Source organism: Euleptes europaea, chromosome 1, assembly GCF_029931775.1.
Source record: "Euleptes europaea isolate rEulEur1 chromosome 1, rEulEur1.hap1, whole genome shotgun sequence".
NCBI lineage: Eukaryota > Metazoa > Chordata > Lepidosauria > Squamata > Sphaerodactylidae > Euleptes > Euleptes europaea.
This window is the reverse complement of record NC_079312.1, coordinates 104,411,891-104,436,370: the sequence shown is the minus strand read 5'-3', so window position 1 is coordinate 104,436,370 and position 24,480 is coordinate 104,411,891. Positions and strand designations below refer to the sequence as shown.

The window sequence follows — 24,480 nt, the reverse complement described above, 5'->3', positions numbered from 1 at the left end:
GCAACACCCTCAACCATAAATCCCACACTCAATTTTAAAGCATCAGAAGACAATAGCGGTTGTGTGTGTGTAAAGTGCCGTCAAGTCACAGCCGACTTATGGCGACCCCTTTTGGGGTTTTCATGGCAAGAGACTAACAGAGGTGGTTTGCCAGACTAGGGGAGATAAAAGGAAGGCCTTCAGCACCTTCATAGGAACAGGAAAGGCCAGGCAGGCTTTGGAGGGAGCTAGCCAGTGCAAAGGAGGGGCTACGGTGCTGGACTAAGAACAAGGAATCCTGGGCTCAATTCCCCACTCAGCCATGTACCAAATAGGGTGAGTTTGGGGGCAGTCATTCTCCTTTTTAACCTGTTTTACGTTACAGGGTTGTTAGGAGGACAAAGTGGGGGAGGAGACAAAAGTGTATGCTGTACTGAGGTCCCGAGAGTCAAAATGTGATACAGTGGTTGACAGGGCACCTAACCAGCTGCTACATCAAGGATAACATAGTTCAGATGAGGGGTGGGGGAAGATAAAGAATAGCTCCCAAGCCAAAAGCCAAAGTATACTAGCCGCAAGCTGCACAGCAATTGCCCCTCCCTCCTCTCTCTGGAGCCCATCATGAAGTTAGAGGAACTCAGAACCTTCAGAGCTCAAACAGAAGCCGGGGTGGGGGGGGGGAGTAGGTAGGGTGGATCTTATCAGAGACCTGCCTTCTTCCTCCTTGCAATCCTTGGTGCATGCAGGAAAACTCAAGGCATGGCCTGCATCCAAGGCCATCTTTACAGCATTATAGGCCCCCGGGCAAAGCAGGGCACTGGTGCCCCTACCTACACAAGAGCCAGCATGGTGTAGTGGTTAAAAGCTGTGGTTCGGAGTGGTGGAGACTGATCTGGAGAACTGGCTTTGATTCCCCACTCCTCCACGTAAGCAGCGGAGGCTAATCTGGTGAACTGGATTCTCCCCCACACACACACACACTCCTACACATGAAGCCAGCTGGGTGACCTTGGGCTAGTCACTCTCTCAGCCTCACCTACCTCACAGGGTATCTGTTGTGGGGAGGGGACGGGAAGGTGATTGTAAGCCAGTTTGATTCTCCCTTAAGTGGCAGAGAAAGTCAGCATATAAAAACCAACTCTTCTTCTTCAACACAACCACTCACAGGAATAAAAATGTAAATGGTTGATAAAATTAAATATATATTTATTGATGCTTCCATAATGAACAAGTTCTTTCTTAAATTATATTTCAGTATTTATTCTTAACCCAAACCAACATTAATATTGTTCATTATACTTAGTAAAACACATGCTAAATATGCAAGCCATGACATACATAGATATCATAGGGCCCCTATGCTCACGGGCAACTGCCCAGCATGCCCATGTGTTAAGACGGCCCTGCCTGTACCACTGCAAATGATAACCAATTAAAGTGTGCGGACTTTATATTCAGCCTTTCTGAATAATCTTTTAGGAGACTACTATTATCACTATTGAAATAATAGTATCTTGGAAGTTTCAAAATGCAGCAGCCCTTTTCTTGTCTGGGGCTAGCCAGCAGGAAGAAGAGTTGGTTTTTATACACCGATTTTCTCTCCCATTTAAGGAAAAATCAATCCAGCTTACAATCACCTTCCCTTCCCCTCCCAACAGACACCCCGTGAGGTAGGCGAGGCTGAGTGTGACTCGCCCAAGGTCACCCAGCTGGCTTCATGTGGAGGAGTGGGGAAACCAATCCAGTTCACCAGATTAGCCTCCGCCGCTCATGTGGAGGAGTGGGGAATCAAACCCGGTTCTCTAGATCAGAGTCCACCGCTCCAAACCACAGCTCTTAACCACAACAGCAAGCTGGTAATATTTTACCTATTTTAATGCCCCTACTTGTCCACTGGTTTCCAAATCCAACTGACAGTGCTGTCGCTTGCCATTCACAGGCTTAGACATGGATATCTGAAAGGTCGTCTCTCCTTGCATGTTCCAATGAGGCAGCTCAGCTTTTCCCAGCTCTTCCTCAACCCTTCCATTGCCAAGGTTCACTCAGCGAGCCTCAAACCTGAGCTTTCTCATTTCCTGCTCCCCTTCTTTGGAAGAGCTTCTTGGCAGAGTTTTAAAAGCTCCCACCTTGCTGACACCTTGGTATGTGCCTTTTGTGTTTGGCTGATAACCTGGCTGGCTCTATTCCTCCACATATACATAAAATCTTATTTTTAAAAGTTGATTATTTTTAGTAGCTTTTATGTTTTTTCTTGCCTTGGGTCCCACCTGAATTATGAGTAGGGTTGGCAGGTCCCTCTTCAACACTGGTGGGAGGTTTTTGGGGCAGAGCCTGAGGAAGACAGGGTTTGGGAAGGGGAGGGACTTCAATGCCATAGAGTCCAATTGCCAAAGCAGCCATTTTCTCCAGATGAACTGATCTCCATTGGCTGGAGATCAGTTGTAATAGCTGGAGATCTCCAGCTACTACCTGGAGGTTGACAACCCTAATTATGAGAAATGCAGGGCCTAGAAATACTTCAAATAAATAAATTCCACTGACCCTTAATTAAAAATTCAAAGCATGTTTTTCTGAAGTCACTCCTGTTTGCTCCTGTACTCCCCACAACAGAATTCCCATGACAGAAATGTCTAAAATTTTAATTTGTTTCCACAAGTTACTCAATACAATCCATTTCTGAAACCAGCACTTTCCACTACACTGAGATATTATTGGAAATCCACAGCCCGCTTCCTCTTTGCTCCATATAACCAGCTGCAGAGAGTCCCTTAGAGATGGGAAGTCCCGCACAGTCCCTTTGTCACATAGCAACTTGGAAAATGGATGTGGGCTGCACTAGGATTACATCTTGGTGATGCTGTGTCATATGTCATGCGATCTGTTACATATAGCCCAGAAACCTCTATGGTAACGACAGCTGTATAGTAAGTAACTGGAGACTTTCCACTGTATTGCCATATGGTGCTGAGGGCAAAAAAAGAAGCATTGGAATCCATAAGGAACTCCCCTAGTGGATACTTTCCAGCTCATTTGAGAACAGGACAAGAATATTTTTTTATCCCAGCCCTTCCATTTCCGCCCACTTCCAAGCGCTGCTGGAGAGTCAGGTGCAACATCAAGGTCAAAGCTTGTTAACGCAGCCCTTCCTTTGCTGGACAGAGAGGTTTGTAAGCTCCGACCAGCAGCAACACCGGAAACGCGCATGTGGATCTGTGAATAACGTTATAGGATTCTTCCCTGGATGGGCACCGAGTACTCAGGAAGTGCTGTAACGGAAGTCCTTATCCTGTGGGTCCTAGGTCTCACTCACACTTTTCCTCTGTGGCTGGAGCCCAGCCGTAAAAGACAGAGCAAACTGTAGTAGCAGTAGCACTTTAACTGAGTACAATCAAGATAGCTCCTTATACAGAAGCCAAACTACCTACAGACACATTAATGCCATCTGTAATGGACTGAGTCACTGGCTATGGGAGTACGGCCTGCACCAGCCCTAGGGCCCTTCTGCTTCAATTATATGAACAATGGTACTTATGCAACAACTTCTGCAATCAGGCCCCAAGTCATTAAGGTGAAGAGCACAACACTTCAGGGCTAACAGACACAGAAATGTATATATTATTGGCACCCTGTCACTGGGCACCATCTCTTTGGGGCTTTATGTGGCCACGCATCAACTAATACATGTGCAAATCCCATTCAGTGTTTGCTTGCCTGAAGGGGCTATTACAGCTGTTCATTCATCCTGTGCTCGATCTGTGTCAGTAGAAGCTAAACAAGAAATTCTGCCTCCATTGGACAGTACACCAGAGTACACATTTGCTCTGGAAACTGTAATGTCCAGATCAGATCACTCCTAAAACCAAACACATGTTCCCTAGTATACAGTACAGCACACTGTGGGACAAGTAACCTCTCAACAGCAATATGGGAAAAGAAGACACCCAGCTGTGGCTTCACCTCCTGGTTTCACTCCAGTTGTTCATAACACTGACGAAACAAGCCACTGGAAATTTGTGCCTTGCCTCTTTGGCAATGGGAAACACTTCACTATTCTCAAAAAGCAATACTCTAGCTGCCCTTAAGCCCTTGCCCAGATGTAGAAATCTTGACTTCGGATCCTGATCAGCATTTACACTTACTTCCTGCTTCACACAGCGGACACAAAGAAAAGTTGTATTCATTTATACAGGCATCACATAGCTCAGAATAACTAAACTACACTATGCATGCCTTGTCCTGCAGAGTCTGCTCTACGGTTCAGACTTCACTAGAAGAGAAGGTGGAGAGAAAAGGGTCACAGGAGGATTAAAAAAAAAGACCTGCCATGCAAATTCCATAGGTCAAATATAGGGTTGCTAGGTCTCTCTTTGCCACCGATGGGAGATTTTTTGGGCAGAGCCTGAGGAGGGTGGGGTTTGGGGAGGGGCTTCAATGCCATAGAGTCCAGTTTCCAAAGTGACCATTTTCTCCAGGGGAACTGATCTCTATCGGCTGGAGATCATTTGTAATAGCAGGAGATCTCCAGCTAGTACTTGGAGGTTGGCAACCATACTCAGATATGCAGAGATTTGCATGTGCTAATATAGCATTAGTATTATTAGAGAAGATGTTGAACAGCAATGCTTTGGATTTTGTTTCTTGCTGAAATGTCACATCAGAATTAGAAGTGACAAGAAATCAGAAACCTGTGTGATAAGAGTTGTCTAAGGTACAGCTAATGCAAAAACATGGAAGGAAACAATTTTGACGAACCTAGTATGTTTAAACGCTAACCTTTTCCCACAGTACCCATGCTACCTTGATGCACACCTCCAAGCCCCCACAGAGTTGACAAGCATGGATATAAGGGGCTCTGCTCTCTTTGCAATGAATCAGACAGAGCTGCCACTGTGTTCCTTTGCCTTCCACCACAGTGAGTTTGCAGGAGAAAAGAATTGCAGCAATGTGAGGGGAGAGCCTTCTGCTGTCCTCAGTAACAGCTGGGGGTGATTGGATCCCCTTCCTCTCCCTCTTTCACAACACACCCTTCAATTTGGCTGCATTTTAGAAGAGGGTGGAATTCCCACAGTGGAGTTTAGGCAGCAAATCAAGAATGATTCAGGATTCCTCCCACCCAGTGCAATGTCACCCTTCTTCTGTGGCAACACAGGGCCACATCTATGCTTAAGGAGGCTGCATAAAGTGATCACAGCAAGAGAAGTAATTAAAGGGTCCCCAGTGCTCTTGGGTAAAACAAACAAACAAATACACATACACACACACAACTCTGCAAATAGAAAACTGATATGTATCATTCTTCTTTAAAAAAAATCAAACTGTTCATGCAAACTCTGACATGGTTGGAAGATACATGATGCAGCAACACTGCTGAAGTTAAAATATGGGAGGCCCCCTGGGTATCCTCACTTATACCCCAGTGATTGGAGAAAAGGCAGAATCTAGATAAATAACTGGAAGCAACTTGACAGCACTTAACACACACAGATGAATAACAGGTGAATTAAAAGTAGTGAGCAGACAGAAATACACCTAGGCTTGAAGCTGTTTGTTCATCATTTCACCTACACCCACAGAATGAATGTACCCATGTGGTGAACGTGTGGAAATTGGTACCTATGTTTTACACTGTTATAGTTAGATACAAGGCATCTCTCACATATGAGTTGTGTATGGACTACAGTGACTTCTCGCTGAGTCTGGGACTTAGCAGGGTCAAGGTGACCACAAATAATACAGAACTTGTCACCAAAGCTATCCAGAATCTGTGGACTTTACCTTTCAGTGTCCTTCTGAAGTTAATATACGGTTAACAAGTGGCAGGTGGCTTTTTTGGGTTGCAGAACCCTGAACTACTCAAGGGCTAAAAAAAGTGAAGTTTATGCAGGAACAAGAGAATATGCATTGAAGCATAGGAAAGAGTAAAGGGGATTCTAAATAGAATCAGCTGTGCTGATAAAAAGACTGGCAATCATGGCAGGATGCTTGAAAGATAGAGGAGTTTAGTCAGCATAATGGATGAATTTCAAGTGTAACTCTTGCCTACATTTCAAAGCTTAGCTCATTCTGTCATATTGAGTCACCGCTACAGAAATTTAGATGCAACCAGACACAGAGGCACAAGTTACAGTTTGTTGGGGGGGGGGGAGAGGGGGAAGCTCCAATTCAAGGGCGGAACACATCTGCTTCAAGATTGAATTTTGAACACCGCCTTATGTGGATTTGGAAGAAATAGAGCAAGAAATCCTTTTTTTTTACTTCTGCAAATATCTGCAAAGTTGTCAGACAGAATGGAACATCATAGTCAGAGAGGAGAAATATAATGGATGTTAAAGTGGTTTGAATTTTCATGTCAGATTAGTTGTCTTGACTCTAAAGCCCCAGGGGCTAACACCAGCTAAGCAGGCAATATGGAGCCTTATAGCCAAGATGACCACATTATGGTTAATGTAATACAAGTCAAGCATATTCCTAGATCTGCGGCCACCGTTAATTGGGAATCTGAGGTAGTGCATGTACATTTATGAGACAGATGCAGAGCGTGTATGGGGAATAATATAATTGCAGGGAAGTAGCATGATTTCCTTCCCAACCCCTCTGAAGGTCAAAACCCTGTCGTCGGGAGTACAGATGCAATTTCCATTTGCTAATGGCCCTCTCAAAGAGGAAAAAGAGAAGCACCCCGGAAGGGCAGCAGGATTTCACATTAGCCCACAGCAGTCCATGCACTAATATCAATTTCTTACAGACTTTTTTTTCAAATGTGCTAGTATTTAGGATTAGCACACTTCCAAGTACAGATTTTTTTATTGTGTTTAAACAAGATTGCTTGTCCAAACGTTGTCCACTGCCATATCATTCTAGGTGCTGGCCCATTATTTCCTATTCTACCTTCTCTTCGTTGTCAAACGTATCTCTCTCCTTCATTTCTAGTTTTGGACTTAAGCATACAATAGCCAGATTTGGGACTTAAAAAGGTGAATAATTGAATCCATCACCACTGATGTGGCTGTACTAATGCTCCTGTCACACCGTCAGTTTCTGTAGCTTTTAACTATCTGTACCACAAGAAACATAGATAATTGAATATGGTACCATCCAATTCCTCTGGAGTTTTCAAGATAGCTAGAACCTCAGTAATGTCGCCACTCATCAAAATATGGAGGACATATTTGGTCACACTTACAAATATGGGCTACTTTTATGTTCTTCAGAGAGTTTATGATAAAACCATATAAAGAACTTCTCCAAAGGCTGGTACTGACATCTTCATATGTGAGAGAAGTAATCAACACAGATGGGAGATGTCTGCTATCTTCACTTCAGTAGCTGACATTTTATGAAAATGTATTTAATTGCCAGGAATAAAACATACACATGCTTACCTGAAGACTGGTTCAAGATATTTCAGAGCTAGCTTTCAATGCTCAACAAGTGTTCCAATGGGGAACCAATGATCACAATACCCAAAACAATCTACTTATAGGGGTTTCCTTTAATTAGAGCTTGTTAACAGCAAAAAACCACATTTCCTTATTCAGGACAGGTGCAAGAACAAATACTTAAAAGTGAGTGGAGTAGTGGGATATGGTCCCTGACTATAGCAATGGTCAGCCTTTGAATGCTCACTGTCTTACAACTGAAGGGGGGCACAGGGCAGAGAAAGAAAGGAGGTCATAGTGTCCATTGAGGAAGCACCACCCATCCTCCTAGAAGGAGGGAAAAGAAGAGTTCTTGACCTGCACAAGCTCAGCAATGCAATGAGATTTTAGGACAGTTTTAATGATACAGGTTCCAAGGCCACCGCCATCCTTTTGTGAAGCAGGAGAGGAAAGGGGAAGATCATTCTCCCTATTTTTCCATGAATTCTGACGTCAGCATCGGTATTCCCTCTCCTGTCTAAAGATACCTCTCCTGGTCAATGAAGTTTGCAAGTCCCAGCAGAAGCCAGTGGTGGGCAAGTGTGTAAAGGAGTTATTTATAGCCACAAATGAGACTGCCTTAGCTGCCTAGACTGTTGCTGGAATGTATACACTGTATACAGTGGAGATATACATAGGCTTTCCAGACACGGACAGTTAAGATTTCACTACATATATATCAATGTTCCACTTTGTTGTCGGACAGGAGGGAAGGGATTGCCACAGACAGTCTTGGACAAACGTCTCCAAAAAGGGTCTAACATAACTCAGCAGAGTATCAGAAGTTTGCAGTTTCACTAAACCATTTAATACTTAAGAAAAATCCATGGTGTTGTGCTCATTTGGGACAGCAAGTATATCTTTTACTGCAAGAGAAACCATGCTTAAAAAGTGTTAACGTTTGCAAATAAGCCTAAGGGGCTTCCACCAATAAGTAAGTTTCACTGCAAGTAAGCACGGCAACTTCCCCATCTGTCTCTCCTTGTGCCTCTTTTCCTGCCATGTCTCTCTTTGTAAGCATGCTCTGCTAGCAACTAAATGAAAGCCAATAACACAACCACTTCTGGCATGGTAGCCACGGCATGTGTTGTGTTCGAGATGCCAGCAACACATGAAAAGGCCTTTGCACAACAGCTTGACAGCATGCAAAGGACTTCGTAAGCACCTAAGAAGCCACTCCAAGAATAGTGAGCTAAAAGTCAATGTTCACAGATGTCCTGCACCGAGGCGGACTGGGTCTAAAAATATTGGTTGCCAGGAGACAAAGGGGGCCCACCCACAACTATAAGGCTACCATTTTAAAGATATTGTTTAATGTTTAAGGGGGCCCACTTCATCAGTGGCCCACAGGGCCCACTTGCCATCGGGCAAGCTGACACAATGGCCGGTCCACCACTGGTCCTGTGCAAGACTTTCATACAACCACCTCTGTGCGCTGATAGCAAGAAATTTGTATCTTCTGCTACTGGGACTGAAAAATCAGACCAGAAACAGCAAGGAATGTATCAAATTAACAAAATGAGGAAATATCCTAAAAACAGAGGAGCTCTGCTTCATTAGGTTTTTTTTATGCAAAGCCTACACACACTACCATCCCAACATATGGCAAAAAGCCAAATCCTGTACCTGATTAAGTTATCATGGATTGGCGGGTCACCATAACAGGGTCTTTAAGCATTTTCAGGAACCCATGCCAAAAATAAGTTCACATTAGGAATGGATCCCCCACACACCCACACATACACAAAAGAGCAGAAATCACAAAGGGGACAAATTGTCCTGTCATTAGCTCTTATGCTTAATTCAAAATACTATAACAAATCCTTATATATAACAAATCCTATGTAGAATTACTTGGGAGAACATCCCATCAGAGTTCCAAGATGTAATTTTGAGTGGCAGAGATGCTTGGGATTGAGATGGATATATTCCAACATGGGTATAGTTCAGAAGTAAGCCTGCCCACAACAGCATTTGCTATGGACAGTGAACACAACACCTGCTCATGTTCATTCCTACAATGGATGTTTGGTCATCTCGATGGGGACAGTGTCAGTGAAGAAATATCAGCCCAGAGAGGGAGCCAAGAAGATTCCAGTGCCATCTGGCATCCACACGTGTCTACCCCAACGTCCCAGGTCACACAAAGCCCCATTAAAACAATGCAATTTCCCAACCATTCTGGGTGCGCATAACATCTTGCCTATTTAAAAGGGAGAGGGGGGAAATGGGGGAGAAGTGGTTTATCCCACGCACTTCTCAATGGACGCTCTCCTCGGATTCTGTGGCCATGCTATCCACTGCTTTGCTAATCAAAATTCCAGTTGGCCACCCACGTTTAAGTCTGAAAAACATTACTTAACAGGAACAACCCTGGGATGACTGTCGTCCAAGACATTTATTTTTTCCCCTCCCCACGTCCGAGTATCTAATGGTACTTCCCCACGCGAAACGTGCGGGGAATGCGAGCCCACGTGGGGCGTGGCCCGCGTCCTCCTCCTGCTCGCATCAAATGCTCTAACGCTCAGCGAGGCGCTGGCACCCGCCCCTAGCCACAGGTCAAGGCAGGGCGTGATCCGGCGGGGCTGCGGCTCGCCGGTTCTCTCCGATGCTGCGGACTCTAAACCGCGAAAGGTTACGCTCATAAAACGCCTAGGCCGTTTCCGCACGGGAGGTTTGGCCTTGAATGTGCCGCTCCCTAGACGCACCTTCCCCCCTCCCATCCAAATTCTCAGAACTCAACAATAAGGCCCCCCCCCCCAATGGAGATTGGTTCTTGTAGGTTATCCGGGCCGTGTGACCGTGGTCTTGGTCTTTTCTTTCTTGACGTTTCGCCCGCAGCTGTGGCAGGCCTCTTCAGGGGAGTCACACTGAACCCCCATGCAGAGTTTGGAGAACTCGGATTGAGGAAATGTGCATCTAGAGCGCGGCAACCCCAAGGCAAAACCTCCCCGTGCGTAAACGGCCCTAGCCTTTCAGGGGCTCAATTTCCGCCTGTCTAGCTTGGAGCACAATAGGCTGAGCGGGCAGGGAAGGGCTCCGGGAAGACATGTGGGGGTCACCACAGCTCCGTCAACAGAAACTCAATTTTCGAGGCGACGTTCCTCCTCCTCCTCCTCCTCCTGCATGTCGGCAGGTCTTTCTCGGCCTCCCCCCACCCCCAGCAGCCTCCCTCGCTCTCAGGCAGGGCGCGTGAACCCAGGCAGGCGAAGTCGGGGGTCGGCGCGCGCGCCTCGGCGCCGAAGCCCCGGCGCTTTGCTTACCGCTGAGCCTCTCCATGGTCCCGGTCCTGACTGGGGAGGGAGGCGCTCCCTCCGCGCAGCCCGCTCTCCCCGCGGCGCTCCTCACTCGCGCCCCGCCTGACCCCAGAGATGCGCCCTGCTCCTCCCGGCACGCAAACGCCAACCTTGCAGCCGGCTCGCCGGGACCCTCCCTGCCCGTTCCCTCCGCGCCCAGCGCCGGGTCTTAGCGCCCTTCCATCCTCCCCTCCCCTCCCCTCCCTTCCTCTCCCAGAGCCGAGGCAATCTCCGCTGGGACAGGCTGCGCGCTCGCCCCGCCCTTCCGGATCAGGTGCGGCCGCCTGGACACAATGACAGCCTCCTCCTCCTCCTCCTCCTCCTCGGAGCCCCTCCGGTGGCGCGCGCGCTCTTCTCTCTCTCTGGCCATTTATTCGTGGAAGGTTTTGCATTGGATTTGTCACTCTATAGATGCACGTTTTTCCCCATCTGAATTCTCAAAACTCTGCATGGCGGCTTATTGTTGAGTTTTGAGAATACGGATGGGGGAAAAGCGCATCTAAAGAGTGGCAAATCCAGTGCAAAACCTTCCACGAATAAATAGCCTCTCTCTCTCTCTCTCCCCCCCCCCCACTTTCCCAGAGTCACCTCGGAGGCAAGGGGCCCTTTATGCACGGGCGGTGTCGCCTTGGGTTGGCCTCTCTCCAGATGCGCATTTTCCCCATCCGAATGCTCAGAACGGAAACATGAGTAAAGCAAAACCAGTTACGATTTCAACGCAATACGACTATATAACGAAGTGCAAGACACCCAGTGAATACTTAACTACAAAAGGGCAATAGGGACACTATATACAAAAATACAAGGTGCGCAAATGCAAGTCAATCAGATTGGTTCTTCTGTCAAGGTAAGTATTCTAGATCTTTTCTTAATATTTTTTTGTTTTTTAGTATTGCATGTAAGTGTAGCAGCGCTACGAGTAAGTAGAATATAGGCCCCGTGAAGACCGCCGGAGAAGGGATACAAGAAGGACGTGTCGTCTAGATCGGTATCCACGTTTCGCTGGAGGCTTCATCAGCCGATCCTAGTCTGTATATGTAATAAATTATTTAAAAATACAATGTTGTCAATTATTTGTTCATAAAAGCATGAATAATGTATGCTAAGAACCAAATTTAATAAACAATGTGATATATCAAAATATCAAGAAAGGCATGGCATCTAACTCACCGTTCAGAGAAAATATATTTGTGCAGGGAAAAAATCCTCATATATATCACGTTCCAATAGCCAAGGCGGCTGCAGGTAAGTTTCAGAACTGAAACATAAGCTCCTGTGCAGAGTTTTGAGCATTCGGATGAGGAAAATGTGCCTCTCTCACCCACCCACCCGGGTCTGCCCTCAGCACGAATCCACCACCCTTTAGAATTGCGCTCTTTCTTTCACTCCTTTGGTGCCCCCACCCCAAAGGCCCTCCCATGTGCCCCTCTCTCTTGTGTTCCTCTTACAGGTGACCCCAGGAAATGCTTATGATGTATTTATTTTAAAACACATCTCAGTATAGGAAGGCTCACCAGGGGCTTCAAAATGCATAATAAAAACTCTGATGCTCTCACAGTTAGTGTTGCCAGATCCCTCTTCGCTACTGGTGGGAGTTTTTTTGGGTGGAGCCTGAGGAGGGCGGGGTTTGGGGAGGGGGAGGCACTTCATTGCCACACAGCCCACCTCCCAAAGCAGCCATTTTCTCCAGGTGAACTGATCTCTGTCGGCTGCAGATCAGTTGTAATAGCAGGAGATTGCCAGCTAGCACCTGGAGGTTGGCAACCCTACCCACAATTTAAGATCTTAAATGTTTTTTTCCTGCTGCCCCTTTACATATGACTACTTCCCTACATGGACTCTCTAGGAAATTGTGTGCATCACAATAACACTTGTCAAGCTAAGATGAATGCAGGTGTGACTAACCAATTATTCAGGAGTGTATGATGTGCAAGCCCTGACCTGTATGGCTCAGGCTAGCCTCATCTTGTCAGATCTCAGAAACTAACCAGGGTTGGCCCTGGTTAGTATTTGGATGGGAGACCTCTAAGGAATAACAAGGTCACTTGCTATGCAGAGGCAGGCAATGGCAAACCACGTCTGTTCATCTCTTGCCTTGAAAACCCTACGGGGTCGCTGTAAGTCAGCTGTGACTACTTGATGGCACTTTCCACTACCATGATGTACAAATTATGATGGAGTACATGTTGGTTTGCTTTTAAAATGGAAGTTCAAGTAGTAAAACTCATGTAGTGGCTGGAACATGCTCTGCATTCTCAGGTTCTTCATGAATCTTGTTCAGCCTGGGTCTGTGCAGAATGCCCATGTGCCCATGGCAGGAGGTGCTGTGTCTCCATGGTAAAGCATCCGCTTTGCATGCAGAAATCCCAGACTCAGTCCCCAGCGACTCCAGTTAAAAGAATCAGGTAGTACATGATGTGAAAGGCCTCTGCCTGAGCCTCTTTAATGTTGTTGTTAGTCAGAGGAGATGGTGCTGGCTTTGGTAGAGACCAATGGCCTGACTCTGTATAAGGCAGTGTCATGTGTTTACAGAAATCAAACACATTACTTAAATCGCTTTGGTATAACTTCTCTAGAATTTTGAAAATCATCTTGGACACTTAATTTAAGTGGAGAGTCAGGGTATGATCAAAAATAATAATAGTGATAAATGTAGACATTCCCAGTTCTGCAAAGGACTGCTGCCCTACTCCAGCTAATCCTCTTTCGCTCAGCTGTCTTAATATTGAACTGGATCAAGATGTACAATTTCTAATTGTTCTGGGTCACGGCAGCAAAGCTAGACAGGTTGGGGTGTATTTTTTAAGCCTTTTTATCTGCTCACGGCATTCTTTGTGTGGGGGGGAACTATATGCATTGTGAAGTCTAATCCTATGTATGTTTACTTGCAAAGAAGAAAGCTTAAAACTTGCTAACCTATGTACACATGCTCAGGAATGAGCCCCATTGAATTTAGTGGGACTTTTCTGAGTCAACATGCTTAGGCTTGTTCTTTACAGATTTATTATTTGGAAACAACCCCCTCTGAAAAGAGTGGGTCTTATTTCTGTGTAAACATGCATAAGATAAAGCTTCTTAGATGCCAGACAGAAGCTGCCTGAGGCTTTGTTTAATAAATGGAGTGTTCTGACCCACGATAATATCTTTGTTATCTAGAAGAACATAGCCCAGGACTGCCAGTTTCTTTATGGACAGATGCTCTGTTAAGAACAACATGGCGGTCTGAAGTTATAACAGGTGCAACCAAGTTTCCTGGTGTGAATTTGCAGAGGAAGAGAAAATGGAACATGGCGACTTCTTACCTGTCCTGCAGCTATTAAAAGTACAATATGTCTATCAGGAAAAAGTCAGCAACGGTAGCAGAGAACCAACCATTTCAAAGGGGGAAAATATGACATTTGTCATCATTGGGAGGATGCATAAGAAAATACTTGCTGGGAGGAAGATTCTTAAAACGAGAGCGAGAGCGCATGAGAGAGAGAGAGAGAGAGAGAGAGAGAGAGAGAGGCTATGGGTTTTGGTCCTCTCAGATGAAAAAAGTTACTTGGGTCCCAAAACAGGATGGCAGAGTAGCTAACTATGGAATTTTGCATCATTTACTGTATCGTGTTAATACTGAAGCTTTGCTACAGCTCTGATTTTAGACTGGTTCTGGAAGCCTAATCCTACTGCACTGTTTATTGAATGTCCCATCCGTCAATTGTTTTGACACACTCTGTGTAATCTGCCTTGAGTCCAAGTGAGAAAGATGAACGATAAATTATATAAATAAATAACTAGCTAGCAGCACGCCAGTGTAAGGACAGCCTTGGAGGACCAAGCTACAGAGATGGTAAACCTGAGTGCAAAGTGTGTGGAAAGATTATTAGCTAGTTCAGGGGGGAACTAGTGTGTTTCCAAATGATCAATAATATACACCAGAATAATTAAGGTCAAGATGAGTCTTCCAGGACAGATAGTTCCTGTCCTGCATTTCCTTTGCTTAGAAATTGCATATGCCAGCATTTCTGATTTCCCTTCAGCATTTCAGTATTTGTTATTCAAGTTATTTTAAGAGAAAAACATATCCTTGGAGTATGATTCATAGACCACTCAGCGTTGTATAGTCCTGCTGAAGTCATGTTTCGTGATTCATTTGATGGGCTGTCATAAACGAGCAAAATAGCTTTAGTGCAAAAAGCTTTTTACTGTGCAGGCAGTCATATAATCCACCAGCTCCCCACCCTTTGGTGGTGGTGATGGTGGTCCAGGCATCCTGGCACATGAATTAGAATTTAAGGGTAAAAGTTCATGTCTGGTTTATATGAGATGTTCAAGTGAATGCACTCAGTTGTTTTCTTTGCAACAGTTTTCTTCATCATTCTGTCCTAATGGAGATAGATCACGATGGGTAGCCATATTAATCTATCTGTAGCTGCAGAAAAGGGCAAGAGTTAAGTAGCACCTTAAAGACTAACAAAATTTCTGGCAGAGTATGAGCTTTCGTGAGTCACAGCTCACTTCTTCAGATACAGCTAGAATTCATTTTAGCTGTATCTGAAGAAGTGAGCTGTGACTGACGAAAGCTCATACCCTGCCAGACAGTCTGTCCTAATGGTTTAGGACGTAAACCTTTACAGTTCCCATACAGCAGTGGTCGGCAAACTCATTAGTCAACAGAGCCAAATATCAACAGTACAATGATTGAGATTTCTTTTGAGAGCCAATAGATAAACATGCTCCACCACCACCTAAAAAAAAGGCCTTCAAACTGAGAGAATGGGGCTTGCTGATCGCATGGACATTTCGGCAAACAGCTCCAGGCCTGAATGACCCGTCTGCATGAGGGGGGGGGATGGAGGCGACTGCTGGGGCCTCTGGCTGTTACGCTGCCCCATGAGCCCCTCCCTCTGCTACGGACCGGGCGCAGCAGGGCACACGAGTCGGCGGCGCCTGGGGAAGCGCCCTGAGCCCCCGAGCACGCGGAGGGCGCTTCCTGCCGGGTAAATGCGCCCAGCGGCTTCACGGAAGGGAGGGGGCAGGGGGCCGCGTCCAGGACAGCGTGCGCGTGCGCAAGGGAAGCCCCACCGCCCGCCTCCGCCACGCGGCGCTGCAAACCTGGCGCGGCTCGGGATGAGGTCGAGTCGATGGGCGAGCGCCACGGCCTTCTGCCAGCCCCGCACTTTGCTGGAACGCCCAGGGAGCGGGTGAGAGGGCTCCGGAGCCTCCCACCACGTGCAGCCCAGGCGTGGGTGGATCCCGGCGGTGGGAGGAGCCCAGGCGCAGCGAGAGGCGCCCAGCCGGGCGGAGAGGCAAGAAGCTGCCCTGCGCCGGGGCAGGAGCAGAGTGGCTCGAGAGCCCGCACTCAAGAGCCGCACTCAAGGGGCCAAAGAGCCGCATGCGGCTTGCGAGCCACGGTTTGCCTACCACTGCCATACAGGTATATGATTTGACACATTAACTTTTTTGAACATTGGAGGTTAGTGTATGGGTGTACATAGATAGGTAGACTTATGTATCTCCACCCATGCCCAATAAACAGTCCATATATAGTGTAGTGGGATCGGAGCATTTTGTAGGACGTGGCATTGGGACAGGAGCAGCAGCAGGCTTTAGGGATAAATACTGGACCCAACAACTGTGTGAAATGTTTGACGAAATGCAATGTTAATTCTAGGATGTTGCCTGATTTTGAACTTAGTCATCTGAGGGTCCTTATACAGTCCAAATTCAACTGGTAATTGTTTCAGTAGATGGCAGGGCCAAACAGTCTCATGCACCAGAGAATAAGCTTGCAGCCAAGATGGAATCAATCAGCGGACTCAACCTTACTTGCAATTCAACATTCGTTGCAAATATCAGAGAATCTATACTGGCCATGCAACACTCCCTGGAAGTGTGCACTCAGATTTAGGCCTATTGATTTGAATCGACTAAACGTGTTTGGCTTCAGTTATAATAGTGAAAATGTATTCAAGGATATACAAAATGCAAAAACTCTCAATTTGTTAAGCATGCTGAACTCTGTGTTAGATCGTAGATGTTCCTTCAGAGGACAATTTATTATTAGGAGCATGTCTCCTAATCAACATGTTTGATTGCTACATTGCAGCCAGGTAGGATAATGTGCACTTTGGTCATGAGCAGCTTTTTAAAAACTGCTAACCTTTGTCTGTCGCTTAAGACAAATACAAGTTGTGCAAGTGGAGGAGTAACTGGTAAGGAACAATTAGCAGAGGGAAAGTATTCATCTACAATTAAGCACCCTCTCTCTCCTTTTACTATTATTGCACTTTATAGTAGATGTTCCTCATTACCTGATAACTAGAAATCCTTCATTTACACTCCCCAGAACTCCAGGAGCCATGATGGCTACAACTTCCTTGATTAGTCATAAAAGAATATCCAAAGGAGAAATTCTCATGATTTTAATAAGAGATTAGTGAAACAGAATTTCTTTTTAGATTGTTTGTGGCCCGCTACATGTAATCCAAAATGATATATAGTTCAGGATTCCATCAACATCACAACTGAAGTAAACAGCAACGTTCCTGAGAGTCTTTAATGGATTAAGGTTGCATCTTCATTGTGTTTTGTGTACAAGTTTATTACCTTTAAATTTCAAGAATGAAATGCGTGGTTAACATTGCAAACTTTCCCCTTGTCATTATGAAGTGTGTGTAGTATACAGTGTCATATAAGTGAAAACTTGTCTTGCAGACTCCAGGGCTACCTGACACAAGCATGGACAGCGCTTGATTTCTTGATCTATTGCTTGATTACTTGCTGCTGAATGAGTGACGCAAGTCCATTCAAACTAGTTTTGAGTTCTGAGCCTGTGTTGACAAATGCACAAATTCAAAATTGCATTTGGTAAATAACTGAAGATCAGCAAAGAAAATCAGCATCAGCTTTTCTCACATACTTTCTTCACTTGTTAAACAGGAATGAATGTTTCTTGCTCCAAGGACCAGAGAATAGTTAATATACGTATGAACAACATAGTGCTTTTTAAACAGGGCTGTGCTTTACAGGTGTGGTGGTGATTTGAATCAAACCTGCAGCACTGGAGGTTGGCAGGTCTTAATTCTTCCAGTTCTCCCAGCTTGAAGACAAAACCAGCTTTATGGGATTAACAGGTCTCTGAGAATTATTTTGAAAATGGAAACACTCCAGCTTTACCAAGATGCTAGAATGAAGTCCTTTAAACGGAAGCTCTGTATTTCCCTGAGTTTTTAGTCGAGAGCTTCTGCGTCAGTTCAGTCTAAGGGCCCAACTAAAGACAACTTTTTGAGAGTACTCTCATACTATTAGCCATGCACTAAGCTACTGGGAACTCAGTTCCCAAGAATTCAAGGCCCCAGTTGGAATGAGGACTATGGTGTGGGAGCAAGAATGGGCTTCAGCCTTCCCCCTACATTGTCCTGAACCTAAACAGCCCTGAGGTATGCCATTGAGGAACTGCATATGTAATTGCTCCCAAAATCATATGAAATAGTGGGTTATTTATAGGATGGTCATATTCTTGAGTTATTCTTGATGGAGACAATACAATTGTTCTTCTCCATTTGATCCCATGGTATACATCAGTGGGGAAAATACTCACAGTGGCCTATGGAACATCAGGATATATCCAGCGGTTCACACACTTTGAGGAGTGGGACTTTTTCACTTCCTGCTCCTGCTGCAGTCCACTAAGCCATCTGAATTACCCACCCCCCAGTGGTCAGTAGTCCCCTCTTCCCCTGGAACACTTGGTACAAAGTGTATGTCTGCAGTGAGAGAGGGAGGAAGGTAGAGGAAACCTCTGCTTCTTCTTTTAAAGACTGAAGTGCCACTAAGAGACAAACTAGACATGACGACTGTCAGGGGGCCAACCCGTGGCGACCAACCAATGCCGTTTAAAAGAAAAAATAGCCCCGAAAAATGGCTGCAAGGGCCCGATCCTGATCAGGCTTGCACAATGGCAGCAACAAGTGATGAAATGGCTATTTTCCCCTCTAAAATGGCATTGCTAGCCATGGGTTGGCCCCATGGCTGCCGTCACATCTATTTTGGCCCTAAGTCTTTTGAATTGCATGGTTGAGGAAGGAGCAATCCTTAGAGAGTCGTATGCATATTCATGGTTTGTGCTCACTCTTTGTGATGGCATGATGTTAACATCTGCAAAAGAAGTAGCACAAGTTGACTGCCCCACCAAGCTCCTCCTGCTCTACATCCTCAGTGGAGGACTGGATTCATTGTAACACCCCTCACCCTGTCCCTACATCCCAACAAGGATATATGTGAACCAGCCAAGGTACTCTGATATTGTATTTCATGGTGCTATCTCACTCTGCCCCTCCTGCCCCCCAATAAACAAGGGGAAGGAACTTGTTGATGGATACATAGCTTCAAGGGCACAGCCAAGGCTCTCAACGAAGTATATCCCTATATATACATACCTGTATCTGTGTTTTCTCCTGTGGGTCAAGTAGCAGCTACTGCACATATGTGTGAGAAGGATTTAAATTAGGAAAATGGCTGGGGCAAGGGATTAAACCCTGCTGCCACATTCCCAGTTGGAAAGCTACTTCCAACCCCCTCCCCAAGCTATTAATTCCAGAATCCAACTGCTGGTTTGACTTGCCATATATGGGGCTGGGGAGGGTGTGGGTGTGTTACAGGCCGGGCCTCTGTGAGATTACAAAGGTCATTTATGCATGGTCGCTGTAGCCTCCTTTATTCCCTGTTTCAGCCAGGATCACATTTTTGGGAATGCACATTACCTCATTCCTTGGAAGCTGAACCCTGTTTCAACGCAAAATGAACCCGGCTTTCCCCATTCCTCTTCTGGCCCGAATTAAACCGTTCGTCCTGGCTCATTCCAGAATCACTAAGGGAGCGTACAAACTTTCTCAGGTTGAGTTTCGCCCCACCCTTTTCCAAACCCCTCTTCAAGGCAGCATGCAGATAGCCAAACGGGGGAAGCACAGAAGATTGGCTTCTCTCACAGCCAATCACGAAGCAGTGTGTAAAGGGATTCAAGTGCTTCCTGCTACCCCAGAGCTCTTTCTGAGCAAAAGAAAGGCTTTTAAAAAATGAGGCTTGGATTTATCCCCCCCCCTTCTTTCAGATGGCTCTGTTTTTTGTTCTTAAAATGCTTTTTTATGCCGCAGTTGGGTTTTGGGGGAAGGAAATCTTATCTCGTGAGGTAAGCCAATTACAGAGCAGCATTTAAAGGGGTGGGACTTGATTTGAACTTGGGAGACTGCTTTTCTGTATTCATGCCTTCATTAGCACACAGTTTCGTCCCTGATCATTCCAGCCATTGCAAACAGTTTCCCCCAACCCGGGTTACTTTGATCCTGGCTGAAACAGGGAATAAAGGAGGTTAAAGCGACCATGCATAAATGACCAAAGGCCCCCACAGTGAGATAGTTTTCTGCCTGCAGCTATGTGTTTAAGGAGTTGCTGTGTGGTGTCCCCGTTTTTGCATCTCTCTGACCAGTGCCGGATTTAGGTTTGATGAGGCCCTAAGCTATTGAAGGCAACTGGGCCCTTTATATGTCCAGCTGTCCTTTGTCAACAACAAATTGTCACTGTTTTTTGTGTTGAATATATGCTATATGGTAATTTATGGACCTAATAGGTATCTAAAGCCATTTGCACATAACAAAATATGTATTTTATCAAAGTAATTGTTGAACTGAAATACAATTAAGAAGTAGTATATTAATAGTGAAATAATTATTATTTCCTTTAAATTTTGGGGGGGCCCCAAGAGAGTGGGGCCCTAAACTATAGCTTGTTAAGCGTATACGTAAATCTGGCACTATCTGTGACTGCCTGATTGTGCTTGTTATGTGAGGGATGTGTAAGTCTTGTGGGTGGATCTCATAGCAGGATTATTCAGCTATTACCTTGAATTGATTGCTGTGTTCTTTATATGCCTAATGTGGGAGGGCGAGATGTGTGTGTGTGTGTGTGTGGGGTTCACTGCCAATGGTTTTTATGTCTTCAGCTACAGTTGTGTTGCCCACTGATGGCTGAGTATAGGCCTGCACCTGTGTTATGCTGGTGTTAGCCCAGGTGAAGTCGGATCACAAAATTAATCTTTCAGCTACGTCGATTGAGGTATTTCATGGGGGAAATCGTTATAAATATGATGAGCTGTGCTTACTGCTGTGCTGAAGTAGACAGAAGCAATTACTGACCCAATATTACAGCCATCAGTTCATTCCCCAGCTCATTATATGATGGCATAAAAGGATTCATTGCTACTTGCTGACAAGAAATTTTCCCCCTCTTTTTTTGCTCTCCTCTCGTGGTGTCTGCAAAAGGCATACTTAAGGGCAGCCAAAGACATGACGAATGGTCTTTAAGCCCAGAGGGGTGATACAGGATTGGTAGCTTCCTGAGCTAACGTTACTATAATGCAATTTCAATTTATTGTATAATGGGTTTGCTGGTGTCAACCTGGCTTATAGTAAAGAGATAAATAACCCCTCTGGAGGGGAAGTCGTGTCTTTCTGTTGTCTAAAGCTAGTGGTAATGCTGGGATTTAAGTTATACTAGAAATCAGAATGAAAATTTGGAAATTCCCATTGCAAGGTTTTAAATTATCAAAGGGATAAAAACAGAAACATCCTTATATGGTGGGATATGACTGCTTTGTAAAAAAAAACCCACACCAAACAGTTAGTACAACATAGATGGAAATATTCATCAGTCTTTCTGGCTCAATGGGAATTCACAGCAGAGAGACAGTACAGTGTAGTGGTCAGAATGTCAGACTGGGACTGGGCCATGCATGTGGGGAGGGGGGGGAGACCCAGGTTCAGAGAAAGTTCACTAGGTGACATTGGGCCATTCATTCTCTCTAAACCAAAGCCACTGCAGAGATAACAGAAAGAAAGGACAGGATATATAATATTTGGACTGAAATCTAATAGATAACTCTGAGGCCAAGATGTTGCAGATTATTTTCAAAAATAATTGTTGACTGAGACAAAAAATATGACACGACACAATAGTTTTGTTCAAACAGCATATTAGGTAAGAAATCTTTTTTTGTTTTCTTTTTTTAAGAAAGCAGAATAAGCTTACAATTTCCCACAGAGATAAAGACATTCCATGTACATTTCTTCATTCAGAAGGCTACCATACTGATCGGATCTTTTATAGGAGGTATTGCTAGTGGCCAGGAAAGGCAGAAAGAGTCCAATAAAAACAATACAAAGTCAAGAAGCACAGGTGCCGACAGCTACCAAGCCCTCTTTAAACTCACCTCCTTTTCTTATGATACAGCTATTTTTTTAGGATTAACTGAAATCTCAGTTATGACAAAGGCCGACAAAACCTCAAACTTCAGACAAAAAGCCTCCACGTTTACACTCCTTTAGGTATTGTTTCATCACAATATTTATTTAAAACTAAGGGAAGGCTACATCTGTTTCTTTTTTGTAAGAAGATAGTGGCACTGGGATAGTGGCACTGGCTGTTTCCAGCAAAAAGACGTTTGCTTTGCTAACCCAACTTGCCGCAAGACCTCTCACAGCATGGCAGATAGAGGATGAACCAGGAAGAATGGAAAGGGGTCCATTTTTAATCAGGTACATTCAGGGATGGTCCTAGGGCACACCCTAGATTCCAGGAGTCTGTGCGAAGGATGAGTACAACATTTAGCACCCCAAACAAGACCATAGCCAGGAACGTTTTTTTTTGTGGGGGAGGGGCTGGGTAAAATGACAAAGTGGGGAGGGGCAAACTACATCTCACAAAGCTGAGAATAGGTGGGAGCTTGACTGAAGAGTCTGCTCTGAAAGCACGTCACCTCCTTCTCCTCACACCGGTTAAGGCCAAGGCTCAGTATGATGCAGGCTTTCAGCCCAAGCAGCCTGCCAGTCTTCTGGACTTGTACTATACATCTTCCACATATAGGGTTGCCAGCTCCAGGCTGGGAAATACCTGGAGATTTTGGGGGCAGAGCCTGTGGAGGACAGGGTTAGGGGAGGGGGGACTTCAGTGGGGTATAATGCCATAGAGTCCACCTTCCAAAGTGGCCATTTTCTCCAGGCGAACTGATCTCTATCGACCAGAGATCAGTTGTAACCCCAGGAGATCTCCAGTTACTACCTGGAGGTTACTTGTTTGTGTACATTTTTTAGAGGCATTACTGCTCTTTTCCTTTAGCTTGACTATTGTAGTATATGTGCAATTTCTGCTCCAGACTACCTGGAGGTTGGCAACCCTATCCACATCACAGCTCAACCTAAGACATAAATAATGGTGGTGCCCAAGTATTTCTAGGCATGTAGTGGAGCAGCTTATACCTAGAGGCGGAGATGGTGGTGGTGGAGGCATTAATTTGGATAAAGGAATGTCTGTGGGGGTAGGTCCCCATAGACCACCCATAGTTGTGGGTCTGACCTCAGGAATCTTGCTTTTTTTATATTTTAATAAATTGAGTGACTGGAGTGGGGTTCAGTAAGTTTTCCAGCCATCATAGGGTTGGGTCAGGTACCATGACCAGGAAAGCCATGACCAAAAAACAAATGGTGCGAGCTAATACAGTTTGTTTCCCTGGAGGATAGGTCTATCCATGGCTACTAGCAATGGCAACCAAATGGAATCTCCATTCAGAGGCCTTATACCTCTGATCAACAGAGACTTGGGACAAACATCTATAGAACAAACAACCTGTTCTTTAGATTCAAATGGCTGCTGTTGGGAAAAGAATGTTGGACTAAATGGACCTTGGTTAGATCATGAAAAGTCAATTCTTATTCTTTCATATGCAAACATGCTTAATTTACATAACGCCAGAAAATTCCATGTTTTTGATAAAGAATTTTGATTTTGTTTTTTAAAAAGCGCAGTGCACACACAGCCCTGGACAGGGACTAAGGCAAAGCAGTGGGGAGATGGAGTAATGGGAATTTGACAATAAGGACACATAAGGCATCTGGCTGGTCACTGCTGCAAACAGGATAATGGACTAGATGGACCCTCGGTCTGACCCAGCAGGCTCGCCTTATGTTCTTCAGTCAGGTTTAGGGTATTAGTAGGGGGCAGAGCAATCCTGAAGGGGTGTACGTGACAGCTCTTAAGAGCTGGCGAGACCCCTGCGGTGGCGTAAGTGCCACTTGCGCCGGCTAAACTGGCATTTACGCATGGACACTTATGCTGGCTCCGGGGAGCAGTGCAAGCTGCCGGCGTAGCCTCGCTAGCAGCATTTCCCAGTGCCAAAGGGATTGTGCCGGGGGCTGACTTTAGTCAGCTCCCTGAGCCTTTTCGGCCTGGGACACACATGAACACACATGAAGCTGCCTTATATTGAATCAGACCCTTGGTCCATCAAAGTCAGTATTGTCTACTCAGACCAGCAGCGGCTCTCCCGGGTCTCAGGCGGAGGTCTTTCACATCACCTACTTGCCTAGTCCCTCTAACTGGAGATGCCAGGGATTGAACCTGGGACCTTCTGCATGCCAAACAGATGCTCTACAAACTGAGCCACAGCCACGTCCCCTTTTGCAGGCATGAACCTGCTTCTGCAAAATTGGTGGCGTAGCCCTGAGAAACTCTATGCAGGAGTTTCACAGGATTTTTTCCCCTTTTTTGGGGGGGATAGCCTTTTTGGCTTTGCTGCGCCCAGCAGCAAGCTGCTCAGGAGGTGGCGCAGCTGCACCGTCCCCAGGCGCTTCCTACCTAACCCACCCCCCAGGATTGCTCTGCAAAAGAGGGACAAGAATGTTAGCTTCTTTTAGAAGTATGTGCCCCATGACCAGCGTCTTCCTGCCTTCCTTGGTCTGCACTTGGATTTAAGA

The 24,480-nt window shown here is 45.5% G+C and overlaps 1 protein-coding gene across 1 annotated transcript in view; it reads right to left on the bottom strand.

The window, feature by feature from the left end:
* AFAP1L1 (actin filament associated protein 1 like 1) overlaps positions 1-10,676 on the bottom strand; it is an 88,825-nt gene extending 78,149 nt beyond the window's left edge. Inside the window, exons 1-2 of the mRNA XM_056847829.1 lie at positions 10,661-10,676; positions 9,844-10,017 (exon numbers count right to left, since the gene is read on the bottom strand). Of these exons, the coding sequence (XP_056703807.1) occupies positions 9,844-10,017; positions 10,661-10,676 (190 nt within the window). The remainder of the gene's footprint in view (positions 1-9,843; positions 10,018-10,660) is intronic.
* Positions 10,677-24,480: the final 13,804 nt, after the last annotated feature.